The sequence below is a fragment of the Phascolarctos cinereus genome, unplaced genomic scaffold (genome assembly GCF_003287225.1).
Source record: "Phascolarctos cinereus isolate Bilbo 61053 unplaced genomic scaffold, phaCin_HiC Scaffold_5;HRSCAF=322, whole genome shotgun sequence".
Taxonomy (NCBI): Eukaryota; Metazoa; Chordata; class Mammalia; order Diprotodontia; family Phascolarctidae; genus Phascolarctos; species Phascolarctos cinereus.
The window spans coordinates 263076450-263100244 of NW_027555958.1; the positions used below are offsets into that span (position 1 = coordinate 263076450).

Genomic DNA, 23795 nt, shown 5'->3' on the forward strand with positions numbered 1-23795 from the left:
TGTAAAATTTGGGTTAAGTATTTGGTCATAGGTTCTGTGCCACCTTCAGGCCTTTGCCTGTCGTCTGCAGCCTCTGCAAAACTCTCCAAAAATTCTCATTTAATTTTTTATGCCAACCTACAATATACTGATTTTTGAAAAGTCTTAATGTGGTACGGATAATTGTAGTCACTTTTGCTAAAAATTCACTTCTTTATTTCTTGGCCTAAATATTGATTTGTTCTCTTCCAAAGAAGTTTTAGGGTCAGAATTTCCAAATAATAGAGTGCCTAAAGTTATATATGTAGCTGTTCATAGATATAAGGGCCATAACATGTACTTGAGTTCTCATATTGAAATATGTGCATGTAGATTCCTTGAGTAAGGATCTGGTAGCAGATCAATGCAGTGATATCTGATGTGAATAAAAAAGTTTGCTTTTTTTTCCCCCATTCCTAGGTGGTACATGAAAGTGAAGAGTGATCTACTTCTGGGAGCTGGGCAGAAAATATGCAAAATGTATATTTCCCTGGTTCCTAACCATGTGTGCTTGTAGCTGCCATGTGGCTTTTTCTCACCTGTATATACACGCACATAATAAACTTTTCTCCGCTTTCACTTTTGAGCAGCTTCACTCTATCCTTTCCCCCACCTAGAGCTGAATAATGCAGAGACCTTTGTGTTTATGTTGATGTGATATCTCTGTGAGCCAATAATTTGCTGAGTCAAAGGAGCCTGTATCAGTGTTGCATGGGGATAACAACTACATTACCTATCTGTCAGAGCTTTAGGAAGATCAAGAGAGTCTGTGAAATTACTTTGAAAGCTGTCATGTTCTCATAAATACTGATCTAATTACTTACTTGAAGGAAGAACATAATATGAAGGTTTATACCCCTCTCCCTGCCCCAATCTTGATTCATGTTGTTCAGTTATTTCAATCATGTCTGACTCTTCCTGACTCCATTTGGGGTTTTCTTGGCAAAGATACTAGAATGTTTTACCATTTCCTTCTCCAGCTCATTTTACAGATGAGCAAACTGGGGCAAACAGAGTTAAGTGACTTGACCAGGGTCACACAGCTAGTGTCTGAGGCTAGATTTGAATTCAGGTCTTCCCCACTCTTGGCCTCGTACTCTATCCACCTAGATGCCCCAGAATCTTAATTCAGTTTCTGTCATTTTCCCTCAGCCATATTCTTGTTTTCCTCTCTGTCAGATTCTCTTGTGTTCCTTAGAAAACCTATAGTCTGGATCAATGGGTGAAAATGACAACATATAGATGGAATCAGAGAAATATAGAAATTGAGAGTGGGAAGGGGCCTTGGAGTTCATCTAGCACATCTCCTCTATTTTGTTGAAGCATAGGTGGATGCTTCTCTTCTGAGATTTTCAGAACAATTACTCTCAGATATGTGGGAGACAGAGATGTGGGTCTGTCCTTAAAATGGATATGATAGGGTCTATTCCCACGAGTGATGAACCATGTATTCTCATCTCTCTTCATTCTTTTAGGGATACTAGAGCCCCAGCAAAATTAGGGTAGAAAAGAGAGGAGAAGAGACTCTTCCCTCCTCCCTTTCTCTCTCTCTCTCTCTCTCTCTCTCTCTCTCTCTCTCTCTCTCTCTCTCTCTCTCTTTGTCTTCATGAATTCTAGAGTTTATTTTGAGCATGTAGTTATCAACTAGACTGAAAGCCTCTTAAGAACAGGGCAATGTCCTTAGGCAGAGTAGCAATTTAATAAATTTTTAAAATTGTGTCATATTTCCAATCAGTAAGAAAGTGTTAGAACCACATGGAATCATAGTAACTTCACTGGGTCTGGACTATTTCAAAGTCAACCAGCAGTTGAAGGCAACCTTTCCAATACTGCCCTTCCATTGTGTCTAGCAAATAAGGGCCCTTAGGCCCTTGGATTCAAAACTATTACTCTCATCCTTGTATCCTGGAGGCCTGCCAGAAGGTGAACCAGAAGGTAAGGGGAGGGAAGCCAATGGGGCTGTTGATGGTGCTGATAAGTCAATTGCTTCTTTTGACTAGGTATCAAATCCTCCTCTCTGCCAACACCTTCTAATCTGGATTGAGTTTTTCATCAGTCTTATTCTTCTCTTCGATGAGATACCTTCAAAAAAAAAAAAAAACAGAACCGGGGAGAGGAGGGAGAATGACTATTTGAAACCCTAAAGTTAAGTCTTTTGGGTTTATAGCACCAAGGTCATCTCACATATGCATTACAGAGGCAACAGGGGTGAGAAGCATGCTGGAAAACTCATAGAAACAAGCTACAAGTTTACTGTCTCCTGAGTTTTGCCTTCAGGATAGGAATGAGACTGTTTTTTTCTATGAGACTACATATCGATGATTTCAAGGTGGTCTATAATAACAATATTAGCAAATTACAGTTTTGAAAATTATTTTCTATATCTCCTTACTTGATCTTCATAATAATCCTGTATGTTAGATAATGTGGTGCTATTATCCCCATTTTACGAATGAGGAAATGGAGGGTCAGAAAGATGAAGTGATTTACCAAATGTTACATTTATCAGAAGTGTATATGGCAAGGCAGTGTGATGTACTGGATAAAGAGCCAGCCTGGGAACCAAGAATACCTGGGTTTAAGTCTTACCTAGGACACATCCAAGCCATACAACCCTGGGAAAGTGACAACCTCTCAATGTTTTAGGCAGCTCTCTAAGACTCTAACTTGCAAAAAAGGTGTTATCTTGCATTGGTAGAGGAATATTCATCCTGAGAATTCTCTATGATGATGAAATCATAGATCTAGTCCCTATCTCTATCCAGCATAGATAGGATTAACTCAGGCCTTCTGACTCCTTGTCTCTATGTACCACATGCTATTTAGAGCTTCTCCTTAGGAACATGGCTTTTTAATGCCTCAGCCAACTGAGCAATTAAGAAGTAGAGTGGATTCCTGATCTGTGATTATCACTGGTACTCAGAGGTCAGAAATTAAACTGAAAGACTATTGGCCCTCAGGCATTGCCATGGCCATTTAAAAAAAATTACTTTCTGCATTTTAGTGAGGATATGTACATACAAAACAACAGTATAGATCTCTTCTTGATTTAAATTACCTAAATTAACTCATCCTATAACATTTCTAAATTGAGAACAGAAAATGTACAACTTCTGGAAAATGGGAAGCCTCAAACTGAAGTTTCAGACTGGAACACATATGCACCTAACAGTTCAGTGTGCTATTATGATCTAGTGATTTTACATACTATAAATTCTCAAAATGAAGGAAAAGGAGGGAAATTAAATTCTGGAAGCTATCCATGGGTGTGTCTACTGGGAGAAAATTTATCCTATAGAAATATTACTCCTTTATAATGAAGTCAATGAGAAATTAATTTTTAAAAATTTTCTTTATAGTTCACTTTGTTAGAATTCCACTGTTCTATAGAATTCCACTATAGATTAACAAGACACTAAGCTCACTGTTTTTAAGTGGGGAAAAGTACTGTACTAATCTCAACTAAGGAACTAATAGTGACATATAAAGAACAGAAGAGATGCCCTATCTTGGAAACAAGATATCAAGAGATTAAATAGCTGGTGAAATAGTCAAGAAATAGAAAAGTCCTAGAAATAAGAGAGTTAGAAAAAAGAATGGGTAAAGGTTAGTGCTGGGTAAAATTTAATACCTGCTTTTGAATATATTGACCTCAATGCCTTATCCTCTCTTCCTATAAAAGTTGTTTCTATTACCTCTTCTAAAGCCACACTTAAAATAAACACACTTTTTCTGATGTTGGGGGAGATACAGAACATTGGATTTTTAAAAAGAGGCACAGTTTTAAAGGAAATGGAGACTAAGAGTCTGAAAAACTTCTTTGCTGAGAGTGTTTTTGAGGTGCCCTCTCTTTTGATTGACAGTTCCCTTCATGTTCACATGTGGAATACTGGTTCTAAAAAAGTAACAAGTCCTTATGGGGAGAAAACTAATGTTCGAAGTTTTCCACCAGCTGGGGAGGTCAACCTTCAATTTCCTTTAAGCTGGATCATCACAGCAGCTGAGAATGTGGGGGCAAAGAATCTGTCTAGCATGTTTATACCCCTACAAATGGTCTGTTTCTAAAAACAACCTTGGGCTGAGGGGATTTGATGGCTACTTTCTGGGCCTGAACTGTGATCTGGTTACCCTCAGCAATGCTGAGACATTCCCAGGAGCTAGCCTGCCTCCAGTCTGCATGCCACTATGAGACAGTAACCCTTAAATGGCAAAGGCTATTTTTATCTAAGATGTTTTGTGCTTTCATGGTCATGAGGAGTAAGAAGTCACAACTGGTGGCCATTAATAGATCTCCCTTTTGTCTCTGGACCCCAGAGATTGATCTTATTCCCCCCTCCTTTTTTTGTTGTTGTTGTCACCACTCATTTTTCCACCTGTGGTTCCCTAACTGTAGGTCTGTTTCTGAACTGGTTGAAGTTCCCCTCCTTTCCTATTCAGCAGGAAGAGAGCAATCATGGGATGTTAAATTGGAAGAGAACCTAAAGATTATTTAATATAACCTTTACATTTTACAGATGAGGAAACTGAGTCCCAAAGATGGGAAATAGCTTGCTCCATGTCACCCCGTCAAACCACTTTTTCTATTTTTATTGCGGAACTGGTGTTCCTAAGATTTTTTCTTCAGTGTTTATTTTATATCCTAAAGGGGATAGTACAAAGCTCATGATAAGCCTAATGGTCAGCAGACCATTGCAAAAGTCCTAGGGGAATTCAGGACTGGCTAGCCTAATCTCTTCTTGTTTTACCATGTGAAGACATAAAGTGGTTTGAAGGCCAAAAAAAAAAGAGAAAAAAAGAAAAGGAAAGGAAACTTTATAAGATCTTAGATTTAGAGCTTGAAGAAGAATAGAAATCTTCTAGACTAGAGGTGTCAAATGCTAGGCCCTTGGGAAAATGTAATTGGTTTAGCAAACTAAATAAGAATACATTAAAATATAGCAAATGTTAATTTGTGGTTTCTAAGTCAATCTTTGCCTGGCAGGGATTAGTTTCTACTTGATTTTTACACCACTGATCTAGATCAACCTCTTCATTTTACAGATGTAGAAACTGAGGCCCAGATAGATTATTATCAAAATCTTATAGGTTATAAACAGCAGAACTAAAATTTGAACCCTATTCCTGAGGCGTCGAATATAGAACTCCTTCCACCAAACCACATGGACTTACTGCAATTAAGGTTGCAAGGAACCATACTGCTGCCAGTGTGTTTTTTTTCTTGGAAGGGTGGGTGAAAGTAGACTATCTTACTTCTAATTTCATTAAGAACTTCTGGTAAGGAAATTCCCTATATTTGCAAATACTCTGAAAGTCATACTCTTAGAGCTTCAGTCACTCAGAGGTGACTCAGAAAATTGCACAGATGCTGAGACTCATCCTTTATCCACTTTACCATGCTATCTTTTGCCCTTATGTTCTAATGTATTATACTGCAGTTAGCCATGTGGTTATCTATGTTTGTTTCTTATTCTCCTACTAGACTGTAAGTTCATTGAGGGCAGGTAGGAATAATGTTGCTCCCCTAATGCATCGCATAATGTTCTGCACACAGTAGGTACTTAATAAGTATTTGTTGTGTATGAGAGTAACTGGCATGGCTAATTTTTTTATAGTTAGTTTAATAGCATCTATTGGCCCCTTTTCTATGACTACATCACATGCCATAATTCATACAGCTACTCAATGTACAACGACAACAATGAAAAAACATTACTATTAAATATTTTTGTATCTATGTATCTGTTCTTGTTTCATTAACCTCTTTATGGCATAGACCTACTAACAGCATCAAAGGATATCCAGGTTTGTGACTCTGGGTTATAATTCCAAATTACTTTTCAGAAGTGCTGGATTAATTTACAGCTTCACAGACAGTGGACTTCCTGTTCTCCCATCTAAAAACTGTCATTTTCCTTCTTTGTCATCAGTGTCAATCTAATGTGAGTGAGGTAGAATTTCAGAATTGTTCTAATTTGTGTCTTTTACTATTAATGGAACTTTTTTATATGGCTGCTGATAGCTTGGATTTCTTCTCTTGAGAATTGCCTTTTCATATCCTTTGTCATTCATCTATTGCAGATTGGTTCTTATTCTTATCAATTTGAATCAGTTCCCTATATATCTTGTACATCAAAACTTTAGCAGAAGAAAGTTGCTGCAGAGATATTTTGCCCTACACTGATTTTTTTTATGGAGAAAGTATTGAATTTTATATAATTAAAATTGTGTGTTTTATCTCCTTGATCTTCTTTATCCCTCAAGAACTCTTCCTCTATTCATATCTGGAAAAGGTATCTCTTTTTCTGTTCCTCTAATTTGTTCATGACGTGAGCTTTTATACCTAGGTCACATATTAATTTGGAGCTTATTGTAGTATATATGCTGTGAGATTCTATTCTAAACCTGTTCTGCCATATTGCTAGCTGCAAAACATGACCTAGATTCTTTTGTCTCACTTCCCTGACCTTTGAAACTCACAAGGCTGGAGACTCCATTACCTTCAACTAAAGTGGAAAATAACACATGAAAAGTCCAGGACCAAAGTATGTTTCTTAGGGCCAAAAGATCTCAGGCCTTAAGACCTTTTATTCTCATACCAAAGTCTGTCAACAGACACCAGAGGTGAAGGAGTCACTTAATGAAGTGAAAAGAAGTAAAGAGTATCCTTGGTTCATTTGAAATCCTCCCTCTAATGTTTACCATTCGTGTAACCTTGGACACAAAGTTTCTTCAGTTTCCTCATCTGTAAAATGAGGGGAAAGGTATACAATATGACCTATGACATCTGTCCTGTTTTCAAACTATAATCCTTAAACTTATTTGCTGGCATTAAATTGGCCCTCAATTCTGATGCCATCCCAGTTTTTCATTCTTCTCATACTTTCCTTCCTGTAGTATACATTTTAGCACAAGTTGATTTGTAAGTCAAGCTATAAGGATTAATGTTGTTTTTGGTAGAGAGGAAAATAAGGTTCAGCAATAATGAGAATAATTTTAAACTGTGTAGATGAATTCCTAAATAGAGGATAACTTCAACCTTTGTCCAGTAAAATAGGGCCACAGTTGCAAAGTACTCTGTCTTAGCATAAGGCATAAGACCCAATATAGTGCCATGCCTATAATGTGATAAAAAAAAAATTGTTGATTTCACTTGACTTGGTAACAAACTTATTCCTATTTGCTTGTCCGTTAGGATAAGAATCCATCCCAATGTGATGAATTATTTCCCTTTTGTGATGTTTAATGTTCTGGCTAAGTGTCACTCCCACTGGGAAGATAAGCACTTCAGCTGTTATTTCACAGAGTAGATGTAAATAGGATGCCTTCGAGTCACCTGTTGCTTCCTTTTTGCATCCACCACGGTTTGGGGGGTCAAAGTGGCAGCAACAGCTCGATTACCCAGTGCTGGGCACCAGTGCCTACAACCACACAGAAGGGTACTACCAAAGCCTCATGCTGATCTGGCCTAATTGTTGTAGACTTTAAAAAAAGGGAAGGGAGCAGAGTAAGGCCTCAGTCCAAGTTCTTAACCCAAATTAGACTGCTAAATAGTGTGGAAGGGAGGAACTCTTGAATGGGCACAACCTGATGGGCACAACATTTGGAGAGAATCAAGATGTGCGATTTTATTGGCATAGGGGCTTCCAGGTGAGCAAAGTCCCTGTGCTTATGCAGGTCTTCAACTCTCTCTCTTTTTTAAATGAATTCATTTTATTGCAAGCAAACATCTAAATTAATTTCTCCATCCACTTTCTTTAGAAAGAAAAAGAAATCAGCAGGCTAAGGAGATACCCATTCAAGAACTGACATGATTAAAAATTAGATATAAATGGGTGACTCACAATTTCATTAGCTTACAAAGATGGTGGAGTTAACTACTACAAGCACACTAGGTATACAGTATTTTGTGGGAGAAGGGGTACACAGACATAGCTAACTTCACATAGATCCCATTAGACAACTGGATTTACAACACGTTTTGTTTAATAAGAAATGGGCAAAGCCAGCTTTCTTTTCAGAATCAAAATACAGAACAAATGGAAAAAAATTATGGTGTTGTACCTTCACAAGTTTGAGCCTCCACAGATAATGCCACCGAGTTTTACATTTTAAAGAGCCCTTCTGCATACACTCCATCTTTCCTATTTGGCTCCAAGCTTTACCTTCAATTCCCCCAGCTATGCCAATTCCATTGTTATAAAAACCCATCCCAGTTATTGTCAAGAACTACTGCTTAGTTTACCCCCTCCTCTACCCACAAAACTACAGAGAGGATGGAGTGTAATGAGCAGTACAAAGTCATGGAATTCACGAGGACCACTTAAGCCCTTATGTGAATCTGGTTGCTAACATTTCTATTGTATTGTGACAAATGACTCCCGACTGTTATTCTTGGTGAGAAATAGGGGGAGTAAATCTTAATAAAAGACACCAGGTACAAAGCAACATTTTACTTTTGTTGTGGTAAAATAAAAGTCACATTTTACAGATAAAACGTAGAAGAACCCTGAAATACTGACACATTCTCTTATCATGCACGATGGATCTTCAACTCTTAACAGAGTTCTCTAGGGATACTGAGAAAGTAAGTGGTTTGTCTAGATCAAACAGCCAGCACGTGCTCATAACCTCCTATCAATCTATCCCTCTATGATTTAGTCCTCCTGAACCCATTCTTCATTCTCACTGTCACATCCAATACTTTCTAAAGACATCATTCCTACCCTAACTTTACTTTTCTCCCTTCCTAATTTTGACAACATAGTTAACCAATTTCAATCTATATTCCTCTAACTCTTGATTCTCTTGTTGTCACTCATGCCTTGCCCTCCCTCTCACTAGTGCCTTGCCAAACTCTGGTTGATTTCCACCAATCTATCTCATTTGTTCATGTGTAGGTTCTAAATTGAGCTACAGAAAAGAATAAAACCGTGCTAAGTCTACTAAAAATATAGGTTATCTAATGTACACCATGCTCTCACTGCAGCAAAACAATCCTATTATTCCTCTCTAATTGGCTCTCTATCACATGCTCCACGGTGGCTGTTCTAAACTTCCTCTTTCTTCTATCTACCCACACCACCTTTATCCTTACCCTCTTAGCTTGAGGACCGTACTTCAGAAGCCTCCTCTTTATGTTACAACCAGTTAACATCATCCTTCATTCTCTCTTCATTACTCCAGTCTCTGGAGGGGGTAACCCTTTTCACCAGGACCAAACACTCTCCATGTCTCCTGAATCTGTGCATCCCTGTCTCTTCCAACATATTGCCCTCACATTGATGCGCCTCCTCTTTGTAATTTTCAATCTTTATCTACTGGTTTCTTCACTTTCATGTACAAATGTGCCAAAATCTTCCCCACACTTAAAAAATCCTCACTTGACTCTACCACCCAATCAAGCTATCATCCTATGCCTCTTTCCTTTCACAGCCACACCTCAATACTTCTCCACTCTTTGCAATCTAGTAAACCGTGTCACTCAACTGAAACTGCTCTCTCCAAAGTCACCAATGATCTCTTAATTACCATATCTGAAGGTATTTCCTTAATTCTCCTCCTTCTTGATCTCCCTACACCATTTGGCACTGCTGATCACCTTTTCTTTCTGGATACTTTTTCCTCTGTAAGGTTTTTATTACATAGGTCTCTTAGTTCTTCTATTTGTCTGATTGCTTCTTCTCAATCTCTTTTGCTGGATCATTATCCATAAGCTACCTCCTAACTGTAAGTGTACCCCTAAGGATCTGTACAAGGCTCTTTTCTTTTTTCTTTTTTTGTCTCTCTACATTTTCTCTTTTGCTTCCTTCATCAGCTCCTATGGATTTAAATATCTTTTTTGCCTATGACTCTCAAATATATATATATATATATATATATATATGTGTGTGTGTGTGTGTGTGTGTGTGTATATATATATGTGTGTATATATATCTATATATATCTATATCTATATCTATATCTATATCTATATCTATATCTATATCTATATCTATATCTATATCTATATCTATATCTATATCTATATCTATATCTATATCTATATCTATATCTGTATATCTAGCCCTAGTCTCTCTCCTGAGCTCTAGTTTTGCATCACTTATTGCCTAGTGGACATTTTGAACTGGATGTATGGTAGGAACCTAAAATTTAACACCTCCAAAACAGATTTCCTCATCTTTCCCCTGAAATCCACCCCTCTTTTTAGCTTTCCTATTTCTGTCCAGGGTACCACCATCTTTATAATCATTCAGATTCAATTATTAGTCATTAGTCAAGTAGTCATTTTCAATTTCCTATGACACACATGTAATCAATTGCTAAATCTTGTTTCTGTCTCCACATCATTTCTTAGGCCTTTAACCCTTCTCTTGAGTTGCTGGGCCACCATTCTATTTAAGGCCCTTATGGGGCTTCTTGCATGGACTATTACAATAGCCTCCTAATTAGTCTCTTTGCTTCAAGTCTCTCTCCACTCCAATCCACCCTCCCCATAGCTGCTAAAGTGATTTTCCTTAAGTGTAGATTTAACCACATCATTTTCCTACTCAACATAGCACATTGGTTCCCTATTGCACGTAGCATAAAATACAAATTCCTCTGTTTGACTTTTAGAGCCTTCATAACCTGGCCTCAAACTAACTTTACAGTTTCATTGTATAGCACTCCCCTACACAAAACTACAGGTAGGCCAAGCTGGCCTTCTTGCTGTTTCTCCCTCTTGATGGTCTATCTTCCATTGCTGTCCCTGTGTCTTGGACAGTCATTCCCCATAACCAGAACTGCCTCCTCACCTCTGCCTTTTGGAATCCTAATTTTTATCTTTAACACCCCCCTCAGATGCTAACGCCCTTCTCCTCAAACTATCTATTTTGTATATATTCTACATTATATAGATATATACATATATTATGTATGTATATATGTGTGTATATGTATACACACATCTATACGTGTTGTCTACCTAATGAATTGTAAACTCCTTGAGGTCAGGGATTGTTTCATTTTCACTTTGTGGCTCCAATGCCTAATGAAGTGCCTGGCATGTAGTAGATACTTGTTGGATTGATTGGAGTGCTTAAAGATGAGCTGAAGGTACTTCTTCGAGTGATATTCCCAAGGGTTCAATAGGTAAAGACATGAAAAGATTTACCTCCCCTTGCCCCCCACCCTCAACAAAAACACCAAAACTGTACCTCTGTGACTATATAACAATGATCAATATTTAAACAATATTCAGGCTGGAAAGGCCCACATAGATCATCCTTTCCAACCATCTCATTTTTATAGAAATGGAAATGGAGGCCCTCAAGCATTAAGCAACTTGCCCAAAGTCTTAAAGGTAGTAACAGTGACAGGATTAGAACTCAGTTTTCCTGACTATTATTTGAGTACTCTTTCTATAGTATCACATGATATATTTCTTCCCCTATATGTTTAGTTTAATACATCCCTCAAGAATGTACATATATACATATATCTATATATATATATACACACATATATGTAAATGTATAACATACATATTTTTTAATTGACATCTGTAGGTGTATATTATATCTCCCCCCCAGTAGAATATAAATTCCTTGAAGGCAGAGACTGTTTTTAATTCAATTCAATTGCTTTTATTGAGTGCTTTCTATGTGCCAGGCATTGGCACCCAAAAGAGATTCTAGGAGGAAAACTTACAGAAATATCATAGCCTAGCTTCAAAGCTCCCAGGTTAAGGAGAAACATTGGAAGCAATAAGAAAAAAAATTTAAATGTCATGGAGCTACAATAAGGACTACACAAGACCTAGCAGCTATTATGTTGAAGGACCATAAGTCTTGGAATGCTATATTCAGTAGAGCAAAAGAGGTGGGGTTACTACCAAGGGTAACTTACCCAGCAAAGTTAAGTATAATCCTGAATGAAAAAAAAATTAATGAACTCAAAGACTTTCAGGTTTTTGTGACAAAACCGCAAGAATTTAAGGGAAAATCTGACGTACAACTTCCAGAAGAAATATAAGGTAAACATTAAAGACTATATAATATAAAATATAAGGGACTCAATAAGGTCAAATTGTTTACCTCATACATGTGAAAATATTAGCAGTACTCTTGTGATTGTTAAAGTTATTTGGGTGGTTTGAAAAAAAAGGTGTGGGCTAAGCTGAGTATGATAGGGTGATTCTAAAAAAATAAAACAGTAGGGAGAGATAAAAAGGAGTAATTATCTCATACAAATGAGGAATACAAGGAAAAAAAATGATACAGAAGAAGCTAGTGGGGGGAGGGTGAGTAGTGCTAGAACTTTACTCTCATCAGGAATGGGTTAAAGAGGGGACAACATGTATCTAGAAGGGTATAAAAGTCTTCTAATTCAGAAAGAAATAAGAGGGCAAGGGTTAGGGTTGGGGAAAAGACAAAGGAGGGACTCTTAGAGGGTTGGGTAGGTTAAGGAAGGTAGTGAAGTAAAGCAGAGGAGTGAGGAGGGATAGGGTAAATAGGATGAGGACAGTGAGGAAAAATAAAAAAGAGGAAAATACAGCTTAGAATGTAGCTTAGAATGTGAATGGGACAAATTTACTCATAAAACAGAAAGAGATAGCAAGTTAAAATTTTGAATTCAACAATATGTCGCTTTCAGGAAACATTTTACAAACGAGAGATAAACACAAAGATAAAATAAAGAGCACGAGTAGAATTTATTATGTTTAAAAAAAGCAAGGATAGTGATCATGGTCTCAGACAAAGTTAAAGTTAAAATAGATTTAATCAAAAGTGAAAAATAGAGAAACTACAATATGTGTCAGCAATATTATCAACATTGTTTTAGACCATTAAAAATATCTAGGTAGTATAAAATACCTGAGTGTATACCTGCCAAAACAGACACAGGAACTATGTAAACGTAAATATAAGATGCTTCTTATACAAATAAGCTCAGATCTAAATCATTGAAGTAATACTTGTTATTCATGGGTAGGCAAATCCAATATAATTTTTAAATGACAGTTTTACCTAATATATTTATTCAATATCATCCCAAATAAATTAATAAAAATGATTTTACCAAGTTAGGAAAAATAATAACAAAGTTCATTTGGAAGAACAAAAGGTCAGGAACTTCAAAGAAATCAGGGGAAAAAGATGTAAAGGAAATAGATTTAGCAGTATCAGACCTTATACTATATTTATTATAAAGTGAGAGCATTGCTAAAGTTTAAAAAGGATAATTTTGATTGTTTTAAATGAAAATTTTCTTGTATAAATAAAACCTATGTAGCCAAGAAAAAAAAGAATGCAGAAAATTGGGAAAAAACTTTCATAGACAATCTCTCAGATAGGATGTGATTGGGTTGGACTGTTTCTGTGGTATAGGAAATCATGAATTGAGTGATTTAGAAAAACATGGAAAGACTTGGACTTATGAAGGAAGATGCTGTCCACCTTCAGAGAAACAGATGATAGGAGGAAATAAGCACAGTTTGGTGTTACATATATGTGTATGAGTGTATATATGTATATATGTGTATATGTCTATGGATATTTATATATATGTATATGTATATAATATATATATATATACACATATACATATGTGTATATATATTATACACACACTCACACACACACATATCCACACTTAATTGTAGCCTTCTTTAGGGTGGTAGGGGAAAGGAGGGGAAAAAATAAAGTAAAAAATGCACAGCAGAAAACAAAAGAAAACGATCAAGGAAGCAAAGAAAAACTGGGCAGCTTTGAAAACAATGTGTAGTATTTATTACATAGGTTTTCTTGAAATTGAAATCTATTGTTTTTTTATTGAATCCTCTATTATGATCTGTACGTGGTAATATTTTTTCTTTATTTTGTATTTAAGTTTTTTAAAAATTTACAAAAAAAAAAAAGAAGAAGAAAGCTAAGCGGAGGATTTGGAGGTTATTGAGAAGAGGAGTGATGAGGGCACATATGCGCTGTTTGTGGTCAGACCAAAACCCTTTGGCTACTGTGTGAAGGATGAATTGCATAAGAGAGAGTGGAGGCAGAAAGACTAATTATGAGGCTATTTTTTTTTCTTTCTGTATTCTCAGTACCTGTTACAGTGCTAGCACATAGCAAGTACTTAATAGATGCTTCTGGCACAAATTGAATGAATGAATGAATGTTGATTCTCTGTCTTTGCTTTCTTTGCCTTGTCTAATTTGCATTATTTCCTTCCTTGGATTCAGTTGAATGGCTTTCCCCCTTAGGGGGTCTAGAAGGTATTTGGGCCTCCCTAGTGACATCATTGACAGGGACAGGATAGCAGAGCCTCAATAATTTGGTCTGGAGGACCTTTCCCCTCACCCCTTAGTAGAACTTAAGAAGAGAAAATGAGTGAAGTTCCACAATAGATGGAGATGGGTGGGAAATAGAAGGAACAAGACTAAGATGGCACTTCTTATTGACAGAGTGGGAGGAGGCAGATATGCCTCCATGACTACTACTTACAACTTAAGGGTGCTGGGGTTGTTCTCTGATCTCTGCCCTCTTCCCTTCTACTCCCCATTGGCCCCAGGCTAGTTCCTTACTAAGACTTCAAACTGTTCTGGCCTCTGCAAGTCTCAGAAGTACTTGGGTCACACACTAGCTTACTCTGACAGCAGAGAGAGACAGCTTAACATTAGGAATAGTATTGGGCATTCTGTGTTCTACTTTTGACTCTACTATTTTTAAAATTAATTTATTTTGATTTATCAACAATCATTTCCATAAGCTTTTGAGTTTTAAATTTTTCTCCTCCTCCATCCCCACCTCCCTCTCAAGACAGCACACAATCTGATATAGGCTATACATATACATTCTTCTTAAACATATCTTCACATTAGTCATGTTGTAAGGAAGAATTAGAACCAACAGGAAGAATCACAAGAAAGAAACAAAAGAAAACAGAAGAAAAAAAGAGCAAATAGTATGCTTCAATCTGCATTCAAACTCCATAGTTCTTTCTTTGGATGTGCATAGCATTTTCCATCATGAGACCTTTGGAGATGTCTTAGATCCTTGAATTGCTGAGAAGGGCTAAGTCTATCAAAATTAGTCATCACACAATGTGGCTGTTACTGTGTACAACATTCTCCTGGTTCTGCTCACTTCACTCAGCATCAGTCCATACAAGTCTTTCCAGGTTTTTATGAAGTCCACCTGCTCATCATTTCTTATAGCACAGTAGTATTCCATTACATTCATATAGCACAACTTGTTCAGCCTTTCCCCAATTGATGCGCATCCCCTCAATTTCCAATTCTTTGACACTACAAAAAAAGCTGCTATAAATATTTTTGTACATGTGGGTCCTTTTCTCATTTTTATGCTCTCTTTGGGAAATAGACCTAGAAGTGCTACAGGTGGTCAAAAGGTATGCATATTTTTATAGCCCTTTCGGCATAATACTTCCAAATTGTTCTCCAAAATGGTTGGATCATTTCACAACTCCAACAATATTAGTGTTCCAATTTTCCCACATTTTCTCCAACATTTATCATTTTCCTGTTTTATCATGTTAGCCAATGTGATAGGTGTGATGTGGTACCTCAGAATTGTTTTGATTTGCATTTCTCTAATCAATAGTGATTTAGAGCATTTTTTCATATGACTATATGGCTTTAATTTCTTCCTCTGATAACTGCCTGTTCATATCCTTTGACCATTAATCAATTGGGGAATGACTTGTACTCTTATAAATTTTACTTAATTCTCTATATATTTTAGAAATGATTACCTCTGCTATTAACTACCTGTAAGGCCTTTGGGAAAAATTGGGCAGGTAGATCCTCAGGTGTACTGGTTTACCTGGCTCAGATGCTGTAGCTACAGCAAACTCTGCCACAGAGTTCTGTTCGTGGACCTCTGGTGTCTGTTCCAACTTTTGGAGCTCACAAGGTTGTTTTGTCTCCTATACTCATTCTTTCTTCTATTGTACCACCTACCTGCCAATTCTCTGGCCTCCTGGGGCCTCAGTTTCCTGGCCTCTAAATAGCAAGGGCTGGACTAGATCCTACAACCTCAGTAGTCTGTGGTCAAGTCATTTCCCTTTTGCATTTAATAAATGAATGTAAAGGAATTCTTAAGATTCAGAGTTGGAAAGTACCTTAGAGATCACCTATAGGTAAGAAAACAGAGGTAGAGAAGTTGTATGACTTGCCCAAGGTCAAGCAAGTAAGTGAAGCAGCTAGCCCTAGGCTTGGAGTCAGGAAGACCTGAGTTGAAATCCTGATGCAGACATTTAATAGCTGTGTGACCCTGGGAAAGTCACCTAATTTCTCTCAGGCTTAGTTTCCTTATCTAAAATGGAGACAATAATAGCATTCCTAGGGTTGTTGTGAGGAGCAATGAGATAATATTTGTCAAATGCTTAGCAAACCTTATAGCTATATATAAATGCTAATGATTATTAAGTGACAGAGTTCCTCTCATTATAATTAAAAAAAAAATATTTCCTTCTCTATATGGTGAGGGATTTGGACTAGACAATCTCTAACTTTCCTTCCATCGGTAATAATTAATTGTCCTATGACACTTTGTGATTTCCCAGTGCCAGCCATGTTGGGTATTGAAGAAGACTGGGGAGAGATCTATTTCCTCAACAATCCTTCAGTACCATCTGAGACCCAAAGTCCGGAAGATGGAGTACAATTCCCCTCAGCTCTCTATTCCCCCCAAAACTCCGGGATCTGTAGGAGGATTGTTCAAGTTAACAAAAATAGTCAAAGGGTAGCAGCTTCATTAGAAATTGTAAATTAAACCAACTCTCAAAGATAAGTGAGTCTTTTGGAGAGTATTCTCTCCTAAACCAAGATGTGTTGAACGAGGCTTTCCACTGGAGGGCAGTGCTGTGTTACAAGTCCGGGCAAGTCAACCTGGCTTTGTACACTGGATGTTGGCTGCTTCAATTGGGCTCAAAGTTAGCTACAAGATGGGGGTGGGTTGAACAGACCAGGAAACATACTCATGGAAAGAGCATTACCCTTTCTTACAACCACAGAGCTGAAAATGAACACCTAGTATTTAGAAATCTCTGGTTTATGTCACCCAGAACAGGGACCCTCACCCAGTAAAATCATCTTTGTCAGGGTTTTGGAGCAGATTATACTCTGTGCTATTGATGATCATATTAACTCATATTTCTAAGGCTTTCAAGATTTTTTAAGCAGATTCTTCATACCAGCTACCAAGGAACAGCCCTGTAAGTATTTTTATATCCATTTTACAAGATGAGAAGCCCAAGGCTCAGATGGATGAAAAGACTTGTCCTTTGTTACACAATTAATAGATAACTAGATGAGTAGGACTCAGACCAAGCTCCTCATATTCCATATCTAGTGCTCTCTCAGTATGCCATATACACTTTCCTTTTCCACACCCCCAACAACATTTCTATCAGATGAAATCTGATTCAGGTGGACATCAAGGGGGGAAATCCTGGGGGAAAGAGGGAAGGAAACATTATATGAGGGCTACCCACAGCAGGAAGGGTGCCTCGTTGTCAACTGGTTGTCTTATCCCTCAGCATTTTGCCTTGATGGTGGTCAGAGGCCATGTAATGTGGAAGAAAGAATGTTGGTTTTGGACTTAGAAACTCTGTAACCTTGGTATTTAATCTTCCTGAGCTTCATTTTCCTTAAACTGTAAAATATCAGGAATTTGCACTGCAGAAGAATATAATTCTCAGAGATAGGGAAGGCCAGCTGAGTACTTGGTGTTAAGTGATATTAGCTAGCATTTATAGAAAGATTTAAGGTTTACAAGGAATTTTACAAACATTATCTCATCTTATCCTCAAAACAAACCTGAGAGGTAGAAAGTTTATAATCTAAGGGGGAAGACAATATACAAAGAAAGCTGAAAAGGGTGGTGTGGGATTGGAGAAGAAAATACCTTGTGTGGAAGGCATGGTGGAGTCCAGTTCAAAGAGAACCAGCTGGTGGGAAGAGATGGCTGGGCTGGAAGCCATCTTTAAATGGAGGCTTTGGGAAGAGTTCCTTATTCTGCCTTCTAGCCTTCTAATCAGAGCATAGAGAGTACTGAAAATACTGATGTGGTGTGAGGGCCAAAGCTGATGCAATATCCTAGGATGATGAGTTTTCCTGCTGAGATTTTCTGAGAGCATGGTAGAATCCAGTTCAAGAAGTGAAAGCTTATGGGAATGGCAGTTGATAATGCCTTGCTGAGGGGTAATGAGGTAGATATTTGTTGACCTGATGACACCAATAGAAAGGTTGGCTATATCCATAGTCTATATCCAGCTTATGGTGGAGAACCTCCCAATAGGTATCAAATCTGATGTTTACTACTCATTTCTGGTGATTCATATGGCCACAGATGATAATTCCAAAGGGAATCAAGAAAACACTTCTGAAGATTATGAAGTCTTGACCAAGACAAATAGATAGACAAATAGATTGATGGGATATTAAGCATTTATTGAATTCTAGACACTGTGATACATGCTGGGGATACAAAAATAAGAAAACAAGACCATCCTTACTTTCAAAGAGCTTACATTCTAATACAGGAAGACAAAATATAAAGAGAAGTTGGAAAGCAACAGGGAAAGGAGAGTATCTGGGTGAGAGTGAACCACCTGGTGTAAAGATGGGGCAAACTAAGAGACTGAGTAGGAAGTAAAGTGAACAGTGTTGTTGAGGCTTCTCAAGATATAGTTGTCTCAAGAAGAGACTCACAAACCAGAGAAGATCCTTCAGGGTGTAGTCATCCTTAGGTGGCAAGGACCGAAAAGTTTTGTGTCAGAGATGGTTTCCCTCACTTCAGGTACAAGAACTTCAGAGGAGGAAGGAATATTTGGGAAATAAACAGCCGATTTAAAAGATGGGAACAGGATTTAAATTTCTGTACCATGGTTTAAAATTTCATGGGGAAGGTATGTAAAACAACTAACAAGAGCTTCTGAGAAGGTTTTTGTCTCAAATTTTGTAAATTTAAACTAAAGACTTCACACTGAAAAGAAGTGAAGGCAGTAAGTAAACTGCCTAAATATACCAAGCTAGATACCAAGGAAAGTAGCTAAAAAATGGATGAAGATTAGCAGTTGGAATGTCCAGAAATCTAGGAAAAAGGCATTGATAGTGGCCTTAGATGCCTATAGCAATATAGAGATAACAATCAAGATTAATTAGAGAATCTACTACAAGGAAGATAACTTAAATAAAATAGCTTTTACTGAGACCTACGATCAGAACATAGCTCTGAAAAGTAGGGCATATCTGATTGCAAAGGAAGAAAATAAGTAAAAAGTGGCAGTGGTGGTAGTAAGGGTAGCATTACATTAAAAAGATGCATTACTGTGAGGAAATCCAGAAACCAGAAAAAAAAACATGGTGGACAGCATTTGGGTGAAGCTCAACAGAGGCAAGAACAAGAGTGTCATCATAGACCATTACAGACTATAGACTATTTGGACAAAAAGAGAAAAAAAGGTAAGGAGTTTGGGAAATAGGTATGATATAGTAGTGACAGAGGTCAATTATTCAGATATCTGCTTGAGTTCCCTCTCTTCCATAAGCAGGGCAACCAATAACTTCTTCATTTTTCTCATGTCATGAAGCTGTCTTGATGTGGATCACAAGGAGGCAAGAATAGACTTCTCTAGCATCTCCTCCCCCTACCAGTCTCCAAGGGAGATTTTGGTTCCTGCCAGGAAAGGGGAAGTAGGAGACTGGTTTCTTTGATCTCCTTCAAAAAGGGGTGCTGGGCTAGAACTATATCTATCTGTTCCTAATTTGTCAAGAGATGTAATTTTTAGGTTCAAGCTATTGCTATTCAATGATTACTATTCATCCATTGGAAAAGGGGGCAGGGCATACTTTATATTTAAGGTTTGACTACCTTCCCACTATATACAAGTTCTATAGTGAACTCACATAGCAAATGGTTAGAAAACCCATTTATCCAAGTCAATAGCAAAATAGAAACCAGAGAAAGTATACATATACCAGACAATACAAATTGAAGGAGCTCTCCCACTGTGAGCAATATATATCTGCTCAGGAGAGAGAGAGAGAGAGAGAGAGAGAGAGAGAGAGAGAGAAGAGAGAGAGAGAGAAGAGAGAGAGAGAGAGAGAGAGAATACCATCTAATGGGAACAATCCCTAGAGTTACTAGAGTAGGCCTGCTAGAGATAGGGACATGATGGAGATTGCCAGCTCCTCTCATGTTAGCTTCTTCCTAGAGTGACCTAAAAGGAGGTGGGAATAGCCATCCTCTCTTGAAGCTGGAAGCCAGTAAAATTCTAGATCTCTCTCTGACTCTACCTCATCCTTCATGCAAGTGCAGGGCATTGATCTCCACCAAGGAGAAAAGAGTGCTATACCAATAAGCTTTATTATACTTATTCATATACTTTTTATACTTATTCAGTTTATACTTAACTATAGTTTCATCTTTTAAAAGGTAGAGGGCCCCACAAAGGGAAATTCTATTCTGGATCTGATTCTCATTAATAATCAGGAATTAATTGCTGAAGTGGAATAATAAAGACCTGGGATAGAAGCCACCACTTCTTTCTAGATTTTGATTGAGAAGAGGAGATCTGGGTATAATCTGACTTTGCACCCTAGATTTTTAGAGAACAGAATTCAAAAGGTTCAGAGCAATATCACCACTAGTTCTGTATCCCAAAGAGTTCATAAAAAGGAAAAGACCCACATGTACAAAAATATTTATAGCAGCTTTTTTTGTGGTGGCAAAGAATTGGAAATTGAGAGGATGCCCATCAACTGGGAAATGGCTGAACAAGTTGTAGTTATGTGAGTATAAAGGAATACTATTGTTCTATAAAAAAATGATGAGCAGGCAGATTTCAGAAAAACCTGGAAAGACTTACATGAACTGATGCTGAGTGAAGTGAGCAAAAGCAGGACAACATTGCACACAGCAACAACATTGTGCAATGATCAACTATCATAGACTTAGGTCTTCTCAGCAATAGAATAATCCAAGACAATTTCAAAAGAACTATAGGGTCTGAATGAAGATTGAAGTATGCTGTTTTCATTTTTTTTTTTGTTTTTTTCTTTTTTGTTCTGGTTCTTCTTTCACAATATGACTAATGTGGAAATATGTTTAACATTATTATACGTGTATAACCTATATTAGATTACTTGCTATCTTAGGGAGGGGGAAGGGAAAGGAGGGAGGGAGAATTGGAACTCAAAATTTTACAAAAATGAATGTTGAAAACTATCTTTACGTGTAATTGGGGGAAAATAAAATACTATCAAGGATTTTTTTTATTTATAAAAAGGTTCAGAGGAAGAATAGGTAGGATTCCATGGATTAAAAACTTACAGAGGGGAGAGGATTCTGTGAAGATGGCAGAGTAGGTCAGAAAATTCCAAGCTCTCCAGATTTCCACCACAAACAAGACAAAATAGTGCCTCAGGGTGAATATAGAGCAGGTAAAAATATACAAGAGTTGGGGCAAAACAGTGGTCCTCCTGGGATAACCAGATCTGAAGAATAATCCCAGAACCTAAGTCTGGTTCCTGTGAAGTATAAACACCTCCAGGTTAGTTCTACTGGAAGAGCAAGCAGAGAGCTTTGGGGCTAGCTGCATTGGGAGATAGCTTTGGCCCTAGCCACAGAAATTTCACCTCCCAGACAGTGTGGGTGGTGGGTGTCTGGGCAGGAGAAGTTGAGGGAACCTCCACTGATAGGGATGCCAGGCCCAGCTGTGCAGCTGAGACACCACCTTGGGTGAGAAAGAACCAGCACACACCTTGTGAGGGCAGAAGCAGGGGGTGGGAGAGGGTACCTGGAGGAGGGTTCTATGAGCATCACAGGAGGGTGAAATTCTTGGTTTCAGTTCCAGGCCAGAGGAGAGAACTGAAGGAGGAGCTGAGGCCAGAGGCACCATCCCCCATCCCCTGGGACTAGAGGTGATTACAATAATAAGCTGCTGCAATTTTTTTTTAATTGAGCAGGCAAAGGAGAAAGAACTCAACTGTAGAAAGTTACTATGGGAATAGAGAAGACTGGGGTTTGTCATCCTCTGAGTAGGATACTGAAGCAACAGAAAAAAAAAGACTCTTCTACCCCAAAGAATAATGTTAAATTGTTACCTGCCCAAAAAGAATTCATAGAATAACTGAAATAAGACTTTAAAAATCAAATGAAACATCTCATGAGAAAAACAACTGATCTAGAGAACAGATCAAGAAGAAAAAATGTAAGAATAATCAGACTACATGAAAGCTATGATCAAAAAGAGAATCTTGATATAATACAAGAAATAATTTTTAAAATTACCCTGAAGCATTAGAACAAGAGAGAGAAATAGAAATAGAAAAAAAAAATCGACCAATCACCATCTGAATGAGATCCTACAAGGAAAACCTACAGGAATAATATAGTTAAATTCTGAAACCCTCAGTTCAAGGAGAAAATATTATGAGTAACAAGAAAAAAAAAAACTATTCAAATACGGTGGAGCCACAATTAGAATCACACAAAATATAGCAGCAGTGACACTAAAAGACCACAGGTCATAGAAACTATATATTGAAGAACAAAAGAACTAGAGTTGTGGCCAAAAATATAATATGCAGCAAAGTTAAACATAATCCTAAATGAAAAAAAATAGACATTCAATGAATTGCTAGACTTTCAGGATTTTGTTGAGAAAACAAAACAAAGCAACCCTGAACTTAACAGAAAATTTGACATACAAGATCCAAGAGAAAGATAAAGTATTCATCAAAGACTGATTACAAGGCACTCAACAAAGGCAGACTGTTTACTTTTTATATGCAGAAATGCTAAATGTATGTCTAAGATTGTTATTAGTAATTGCATAGTCCAAAATAAAGATTGAGGTATACCAGAATATGATATGATTCTAAAAAGTAAAACTATTTAGGAAAAGGTAAAAAGAGTAATTATCTTATACAAATGAGGTGCAAGAGGAAGAACTGACACAGAGGAATTAGATGGGTGAGGAGGGCTGGTAGTTCTGGAACCCTACTCTCTTCAGGATTGGGTTAAAAGAGGGAACAATACATACATACATACATACGTACATACATACATACATACACACATACAGGCATAACAGTCTTCTAAATTCAGAAAGAAATAAAAGGCTAAGGCGATAAGGGAGGGATTTTTAGAGGGAACCTTACTCACATCAGACCTAGGTTAGAGAACAATATATATGTTTAGAAGGGAATAAAAGTCTTCCAGATTTATAAAGAAATAAGAGGGTGAGGTAATAGGACAAGGTGGGGGGTATAGAAGGGTGTCTAGATTAATGGGAATGTAATAAAGGAGGAATAATAAATGGAATAAAGAATAATAAATGGAATAAAGAAGAAATAATATATACATTTGGAAAGCTATAAAAATCTTCTAAATTCAGATAGAAACAAAGGGGTAAGGGGAAAGGGAGGGGAGAGAATAAGGGAGGAATCTTTGAAGGCAGAGTAGGTTAAGTAATAGGTAGCAAGGTAGCATGGGTAGAAGTAAAGTAGAGGAGTCAGGAGGGATAGGAAATAAGAGATACACACAAACACAAAATAAAGATCTGGAATAGAATTTATTAGGAAAAAAAGCAGGGGTAGTAATCATGATTTCAGACATATGTCTGCCATATTAATCAATATTATCTTAGACTATTTAAAATAACTAGACAAAATAAGGTTGGAATATTGTTATGGTGCAGGAAATGATGAGTTGGTGGGTGTAGAAAAACATGGAAAGACTTGGACTTATGAAGGAAGATGTTACCCACCC

At 37.4% G+C, this 23795-nt stretch overlaps 1 protein-coding gene across 2 annotated transcripts in view; it reads left to right on the forward strand.

Annotated features, from left to right (window-relative positions):
* Nucleotides 1–597, forward strand: part of LOC110193899 (myosin-3) — a 40246-nt gene extending 39649 nt beyond the window's left edge. For both annotated transcript variants that reach the window (XM_020965941.2, XM_020965942.2), the window contains exon 41: nt 439–597. In XM_020965941.2, the coding sequence (XP_020821600.1) occupies nt 439–462 (24 nt within the window). In that variant the 3' untranslated portion in view covers nt 463–597. The remainder of the gene's footprint in view (nt 1–438) is intronic.
* Nucleotides 598–23795: the final 23198 nt, after the last annotated feature.